This window comes from Pundamilia nyererei, unplaced genomic scaffold (assembly GCF_000239375.1).
Source record: "Pundamilia nyererei isolate P.nyererei 1_Seehausen unplaced genomic scaffold, PunNye1.0 scaffold00473, whole genome shotgun sequence".
NCBI lineage: Eukaryota > Metazoa > Chordata > Actinopteri > Cichliformes > Cichlidae > Pundamilia > Pundamilia nyererei.
Genome location: NW_005187874.1, coordinates 57,125 through 65,421, shown reverse-complemented (window position 1 = coordinate 65,421; position 8,297 = coordinate 57,125). Strand labels below are relative to the sequence as shown.

Sequence of the window (8,297 nt, the reverse complement as noted above, 5' to 3'; positions counted from 1 at the left end):
AAGAAACTTTGGAAAAATCTATCTGAGGAGAATTACTTTATTTTAGTCTGACCCCAGTCCCATCCGCTAACATGGAGGAGGCGGGGTTTATGACCTATACTGCAGCCAGACACCAGGGGGCGATAGAGACGTTTTGGCTTCGTTTATGGGGAGCTGTCACGTCGTCCATTTTATCTACTGTAATTTGTCTGTAGAGCTGGTCTATGGGGTTAACAGCACGAAGCTGTGTCGGACTGGGAACAGGAGCTTGCATCGCTCCAGGACCTCTTTGGGGAACTGGTCGTGTACACTAAAGTCTGTTTCTTTCAGCTCCCTTCAGTGAGCTGGGTCACATTCTCAGTTAGAGACTTGACAAAGTCCCTTAGTGAGTGAGCCTCTGGATGTTGGCAAATTCCTTAGTCGGTGGTGTTGTTCTGGGGGAGATGCTGGGTGACTTCTCCTAGAAGACAGCATCTTGTTCTTGGCTGGGGAAGAGGAACTCAGGCCTTCTTAATGACTAGTGTTGAAACACCAGTCACTGTATTCCTGGAGAGCATATAAATTCTTGCTGTTCTCCAGGGTTTTGGAAATGATTAATGCAGATGTGTGTTGTCCGTCAATTGTTTGGTGTAATTTAAGCTTTAAAAAGTGCTTGTTTAATTTGTTTAATGTTGAGCTTTCTGAGCCAAGCTGTGAGTCTGCCTTCATTTTGTTGCCATGCCAACTGCTGTTTCTTTGAAAATGTAGCTGCCGTGTAAAGTTTGATTATTTTATTCAGCATTACTGTTCATATTTGTTTTTGTTTGTCCACCTTTCATTCAAATATGATTTTTGGTAAATTGGCTGGTTCCCTTATATCCCGGTTCTACTCGACCTGAGCACTCAAAGCTCTTTATACAACATGCTTCATTCACCCAAGCACTTTTTTCTACTTAAGAGCTTTCTATCTAAAATCACAATTATATTCAGATATACGCATTGGAGAGCTCAGATATCGAGGATATTGGGCATGACAAATATCCTGGAACAGCCAGTGATTGAACCATGAACCTTCCGATTGGTATATTTCTTGGTCTACCAACAGCTACAGCTACCACCGTTTTGGGCTCTATATCTACAAAAGGTAAGTGAGCTTTTTATTTATTTATTTTTAATTTTTTTATTCTATGTTTGTGGGTTCTTGTTGTTAGGTCTTGTTAAAGATCTAATCATCTTGCACAATGACAATCATATTAATTCACAATTCTGTAACACATGTGTTGCCAGGTGGCATTAACTGCACTTAAACCCAATGCAAAATCAGGTGCCAGTGTCTCCTTTGGTATGTGACACATGGCTGGTTAAATGAAAATAATCTATGATGTTGATAAAACCAAAGTGGTCAGAGTCATCGGCTATGTGAATGTTAAAATCCCCAACTATACGCTGTGTGTCCTTTAAAGGCTGATGATGCACCACAGCACAATAAAAAGGATTCTTATTCCTGACTTTAATCAGCTGTTCGCCTTCACTGAACTGCAACACTTCGTTGATACAGAGTGTGCAGAGGATGGAAGTCTTTTTCTAATAAGATTTTAAAGTCAGAGGAGTGAGGCATGTATGTGTGAACATGTAAATGTGGATATAAACATAAATGTGAAGTTCTTGATGATAAATCGTGTCTTTATTCAGATTTGATTTCTTTTTTGGGTGTCATGAGTGTAGAGTTATACAACTAATTGAAGCGTGGTTTAAATAAATTAGCAAACACAAAGAAATATCATCCTGTGGTGTAACACGGGAATTACAGAGAGTTGTTAGACAAAAATCGAGCTTAATCAGGAATGTGGAGAGGAGCAGAATTTTATTTGGTTACAGAGTTTTGAGCGCAATTAAAAAAGATGCAGTAGAGCATTTTAGGTCTGTAATAATTTAAAAAAAAATCAAGTTCGTGTTTTAGTAAATTCCTAAATGTTTGTAAATTATGCCACCCAGATGGTGTTTACATGCTGTGGTATTCAACACAAGATGATCAAACCACAGCAGCTTTGGCTGAGCTGTCAGTCAGGAGCGGTACGTTCCTCTGTGGACTGCAGGGGCTGATGGGAGCTTTGAAGAACTGCTGCATATCAGTGGAGGGGGAAGACCCGTCTGATCTCACAGCTCGTCCTTGTTTGGCCTCAGCTGCATCAGAGCGCCACTTCTCCCCAGGTTCACCAGAGGAAACACCACTGCACAAAATGCTTTTCCTCCCAGCTGCTGCTCTGTGCTGTCTGTGTTCAGGTGAGTGTTTCCAGCCAATCAGGAGCCAACAAAGTCAACCTGTAACAAACACTGTCACACTAACCTTCATCTATCTGTCTGTGTCTCTACAGCACTGGTTACCATGGCAGCACAGATGATTCAGGAGGATTTAACATTGACCAGGAGAGTTGGAGAAAGTGTCTCCTTCAGCTGTGGAGATGATGAATGTGACTATACTGGTTTGATCTGGTACCAGAAGAAAGACACTGAACCATTTAGGCTAGTTCTTGTCGTGGATACTGATGATGGTAGAGTTGAGTCAAGTTCTAATCATTCACAGAAAGATGATTTTTCAGTTGAGATTAAACAGAACAGATACCAGTTGAAGATAGAGAAAGTTAAACTTGAGCATTCGGCCACTTATTACTGTGCCTGTTGGAAGGACGCACCCCACAGTGAGAAATGATGCCTGCAGCCTGAGCAAAAACCAAAGCATACAGAGATGTCAATCAGAGTTTGTGACAGGAAGAGAGCAGTAAACCACAGCCCAGGTGTATGTATTTCTTCACAATCACAACCATACTGAGGCTGTCCTGCTCCAGAAATGGAAAGCCCTTTCTTTGTTGTTGCTGTTGTTTCAAGCAGCTATTACAATCTTACGTATCTTTTTCAATTAGAGCTACAAGTTGGTTGTGTTACTAAATAGGGAAAGGAATGTGTGTTGGCAAAACTGATTGATTGAGAGCAAAGCTCTCAATTTACTGGCCGATCTACATCCCTGCCCTCACCTATGGTTACGAGCTGTGGGTAGTGGCTGAAAGAAGGAGATCGCGGATACAAGCAGTGGAAATTAGCTTCCTCCGAAGGTTGAATGGCATCTCCCTTAGAGATAGGGCGAGAGGTTCAGCCATTTGGGTAGGGGCTCAGAGTAGAGCCGCTGCTCTTCCACATCGAAAGGAGCCAGCTGAGGTGTTTCGGGGATCTGACAAGGATGCCTCCTGGGCTCCTCTTGGGTGAGGTGTTCTGGGCATGTCCCACCGGGAGGAGGTCCTGGGGCAGACCCAGGACACATTGGAAAGATTATATCTCTCAGCTGGACTGGGAACGCCTGGGTGTTCCCCTGGATAAGCTGGAGGAGGTGGCTGGGGAGAGGAAGGTCTGGGCTTCTCTGCTTAGGCTGCTGCCCCCACAACCCGGCCCCGGTTAAAGCAGAGGAAAATGAACGGATGGATGAATGTGTGTTTGCATCTTAACCCTTAGGCACTTTTCATATTCAATTTTCTTAGTATGGTGGGGGCCTGTATTGACTGAGGCTGCAGATTCCCTCTCAGATGTCTTCAACAAATACTGAACTCCTAGAATATTACAAAGCGACAACAAATGGGCCGTGGAGCTGGGAGAAGTTTTTTTTGTACTTTTAGGTTTTACACCACACGTTTTTGGAGCAAAAACATGGGTTATCATACACCATTATGCACTTTTTACCTAAGACAAACACGAGCCATAAAGATTTAACTAAATTTGATTAAATTCAGCCTGAAAACTGATGTAGAGATTACTGATAGGGCAGAAATGTTTAGAGATAGTAGTAGTGGCCCATGTAGGGACTTCTGCTTTTAATGAGCAAAGCTGATACGATGAATAATTTCAGGTCTTCTGTTTTCTTCTACTAGGTTCCTTGACTGCAATGCAGTCTGTGGATAAACTGCAAGAAAAGAACAAGGATGTAGACAAGAAATGGAGAATGTGTGAGCTGTGGAGAAGGATCTAGAAAAAAGACTGAGAATAGAACTGTGCTACTGTCCGGCAGTACTAATAGTGAGATTGTCTGAAGTAGGATAAAAAGAGATACTCAGGGGAGATCAAAGACAAGTTTAAAAACACATCACAGGCAGCACTTGGTAATGAAGCTTTTGCTTCCCCATGATTGCTTGTCATATTGAAGTGATGGTAGATGTTCTGTGGATCTGACAGAATTGAGCTCATTGCTTACACTTTATTTATCGGCATCTTTAAAGGTCCTCAAGGTCACCTTACATCAGTCATACAGTAACTCAATATAATAAACAGTAAATGGCCTGTATTTGTATAGCGCTTTACTAGTCCCTAAGGACCCCAAAGCGCTTTACACATTGAGTCATCCACCCATTCACACACTGGTGTGATGGAACAAGCTACATTGTGGGGCGCACTGACAGAGGTGAGGCTGCCGAACGCTGGCGTCACCGGGCCCTCCGACCACCACCAGTAGGCAACGGGCGAAGTGTCCTGCCCAAGGACACAACGACTGAGACTGTCCAAGCCGGGGCTCAAATCGGCATCCTTCCGATTACAAGTCGAACTCCCAACTTTTGAGCCACGATCGCCCAAATAAATATAAGGCAAACCTTAATATAGTACTGAACATGTTGTTTTAGCCAAAGCTGAAAAATCACATTTTCAGAAATATTCATTATTTGGGGGCCTTTATAGTAATTTATCTAGGGAGCTTGGGAAGAAAAGTGACTGGACTTCTTTAAGTTTGAAGTGCACTGGGATGTCGTACTCGTAGAAGACTCCTGAGTTTTTCACTCCTTATGTAAATGGTTTATCAGCGAAACTCAGGAGAGTCTTCTCCCAGCATGACATCCCAGTTTACTTCCGACCCAGCCATACACTCAGACAGAAACTGGTTCATCCCAAAGACAAAACTCCTAAACACAAACTTAACAATGTGGTGTCTGCTGTACAGTGTAGCGAGGAATGCTCAGACCTCTACATTGGAGAGACCAAACAGCCACTTCATGAACGCATGGCACATGGATTTCATGTCAGAGAGGCCTCAGTCTGTCCGAATTGTTTGCAACATCTCCCGCATCATCAGGCTGAGCCCAGGAGCTCCTCAGGGCCGTGTTTTCAGCCCACTGTTGTTCACCCTCCTGAAACACGACTTCCCTGCCCTGCACAGCTCTAACCACATCATCAAGTTCGCTGACGACACAAACATGGTTGGACTCATCAGCAGCAACGATGAGTCAGCGTACAGAGATGAGGTTCAGCAGCTGGAGTTCTGGTGCAGTGAGAGCAACCTGTCACTGAATGTGGACAAAACCAAGGAGATGATTGTCGACTTCAGGCTCCACCCATACACCACTCAGCATCCACGGTTCCACGGTAGAGACTGTTAATAGCACCAAGTTCCTGTGAGTTCACATCTCAGACGACCTTACCTGGACCATCAACACCGCCTCCATCACCAAAAAGGCCCAGTAGTGCCTCCCCTTCCTGAGATGCCTAAGGCGGGCCAACCATCCTTGTCCCACGCTCACCATGTTCTACAGAGGCACCATAGAGAGTGTTCTGACCACCTGCATCCCGTGTGGTTTAGAAACTGAAAAGTTGGCAACCTCAGCCAGCTACATCAGATCGTCACACCGGCTGCTATGATCATCAGAACATCTCTCTCTCGACTACACCTTCCATAAGCGCTGCATCAGCAAGGCCTTCAGCATCGTGCTTGACCCCTCACACCCCTCACATGGGCTTTTCTCCCTCCTCCCGTCCGGCAGATGCTACCCCAGCATCGGGGCCAGATCCTCCAGACTGTGAGACAGCTTTTCCCCGCCAGCCATCAGACTCCTGAACTCTCTACTGGTGTTCAGTGTAAAGTGTATATTTATTCTTACTCTTCCTATATTTATTGTTGTTCTTTTGCACTGCTGTAACTGGAGCCTCATCGTCTCATCTCTCTATATACTGTACTGTATATAGCAGACAGACAATAAAGTTTACTTTGACGAAGATAGAAGAGCCACCCCTACAGGACAAGACTCAGCAGTCCATCTGCATCTAAAGGACAAAGGTCGCATTTCAAGGATACCAATGTTCACATTTTGGACACAGACGACAGAAAGAGTGAAATAAACCATCTATGTCCATTGTGAATGACCATCCTTGAACAGAGGCGGTGGCCAACAACACCAACAGTCTGCCACCTACAGTACAGTTTTGAGATCCTGTCCCAGGCACCTTAACATCCACTCAAATCTTGCATCACTTGATCGCATGGCAAGGTCTCACAGTAGTTTCACATGAAACCTTGGCTCATGTGATAAGGCACATGATCAATAGTGCCAGGTTTTTAATCCTAGTAGGAGGACTTACTTAGAGCTTAAAAACCTGGGGCTCTCTACCATTCTCAGGTGAGATGGGATTACCCTGACCTGCATGGCTGAGAACCTACACAGACAAAGTGGCAAATGGATAAATGATCTTCACAACCAGTGCATCCCTGGTTATGGCTAAAAACAGGAGAAGAGACGTGTTGATATAAATATTAGATTGAAAAAATTTACCTATCCTAGCTGTCATGAAAAACAAGAAAGTGGATGGATGGAAAAATGGCATTCTGGCATCATCTGAACTCTTCCATCTCAGCTGATCATTGAACAGCAGGCGGGTTTTTGTATGAGTGTTTCTCACTGTGGAAGGAGGCTATGATTACGACATCTTCGGCTCTGGAACTAAACTGTATGTAACAGGTAAGATCAAACATTTATTTTCCTCAAATACTTTCTGTTCTTCCGTAAGTAATTGAGAATTAAGAAGAAAATAAAATTAATTCAGTTTTGCAGGAAATTGAGTCCTAAAAGTCCAATCTTAGCTACACAGTGAATATCCTGATCTATAAAATTCAGCTTATTTACTCAGAATCTCCACAGCGTCTTTGTTCTTAAGAGCATTTTTTAAAGGTTAAATATAATTGTGTGTATATAGTCTCAAAATGTTAAAGAATGTTAAAAGTAATTTGCATATGCTAATTACTATAATTTTATACATTTGATCGAAAATTGGATTGGCACAAAGTAATTCATATTGGCACGCATGTTGGATGTATAGTAAATGAAAAGTACATGAGAAAAGTTAATCTAATAATGAAAAGCTTTTGTAGAATATGCAAACGGGTTTAATGAGAGTGACATAGCGCACAATTTAAAACTTCCTCTTCAGATTGTTTATTGTTAATCATGTGACCATAGTGGATTATTTAACACATTCAGCTAATGTGCAGAAGATCCTTGGATCAACACCAAACTGTTTCATCATGTCGGCTGCTATAACAAAGAATTTCCCAAACATGGAATAAAGTGTTTAACTTTTAAAGTTGAAACAAAATCTTTAAAATAGTTATTTACACTTTTTACTTGGAATGAGACTGAAATATATATTGATCAATATGTCTGTTGTAAACTATAATAAACATTTTCTAGTAGGATACATTGCTGTAAAGAACATTTATATAACCCGTGATGCAGATAATACAGATGCACGTGCGCTGTGTTCTTTCATGAAAATGTTTTCTTTGTGTTTATTTTTCCTCTGAAAGCAAAATATAAACGGGGGATAAAGTTAAGGCTATATACTAACATAGTAAAACGTCAATGGAATAGAATAATCCTTTATTTGTCCCACAAGGGGAAATTTGGTTGAAACAGCAGCCAGAAAAACATAAATACAAACAAACAGCACTTTTTTTTTAAAACTTATTTACATCATGGACAATAGTTACCAAAAACAAAGTGTACAGTTATTAAAATTAAATAAAATTAAATACAGGTAAGAAGCAAAATGAAACTTGAGTGAAGGCTGAAGCATTACAAGACATTCTTGTCTTTATATCTTTAGATAAGTACGGTGCTGAGCATAATCCTGTAATTTTATGTGAAGATAAATATGTTATTTAAATATGTAACAATCTTATTGAATTCATTCAATTTAATTTTAATTATGTTTTCCCCCAAACTGGTACTTTATAGAAATCTCAAAAAAAAAAAAAAAGCGAGCAAACACAGTTGCCATTTAACTGTATTTCTGTTTTTAAAAGTGTTTTTCAGTTTCCATGTGATGTTTTTCCATGTAGTTTCCAGATCAGACTGAATCCAGTGTATGTAGTGAACTTTGTGCTGATGAGTAGTTTAGTGATCAGAGTCCATGTAGTTTCCAGGATCAGACTGAATGCAGTGCAGTGCTGGAAGCTGCTGCTGACTGTGTGAATGTGTGTCTGTGCTGCTTGTTGCTGCTGTCAAACTTCAGATGAGCAGGTAGTGAAGCCCGTG

General features: G+C 41.7%; 1 protein-coding gene across 1 annotated transcript in view; it reads left to right on the top strand.

The window, feature by feature from the left end:
* Window positions 1-2,133: 2,133 nt before the first annotated feature.
* LOC102212799 (uncharacterized) overlaps window positions 2,134-8,297 on the top strand; it is a 6,800-nt gene continuing 636 nt past the window's right edge. Inside the window, exons 1-4 of the mRNA XM_005753870.1 lie at window positions 2,134-2,241; window positions 2,334-2,657; window positions 6,675-6,722; window positions 8,275-8,297. The exon at window positions 8,275-8,297 is cut by the window's right edge and continues 310 nt beyond it. Coding sequence (XP_005753927.1) covers window positions 2,199-2,241; window positions 2,334-2,657; window positions 6,675-6,722; window positions 8,275-8,297 — 438 coding nt within the window. The 5' untranslated portion in view covers window positions 2,134-2,198. The remainder of the gene's footprint in view (window positions 2,242-2,333; window positions 2,658-6,674; window positions 6,723-8,274) is intronic.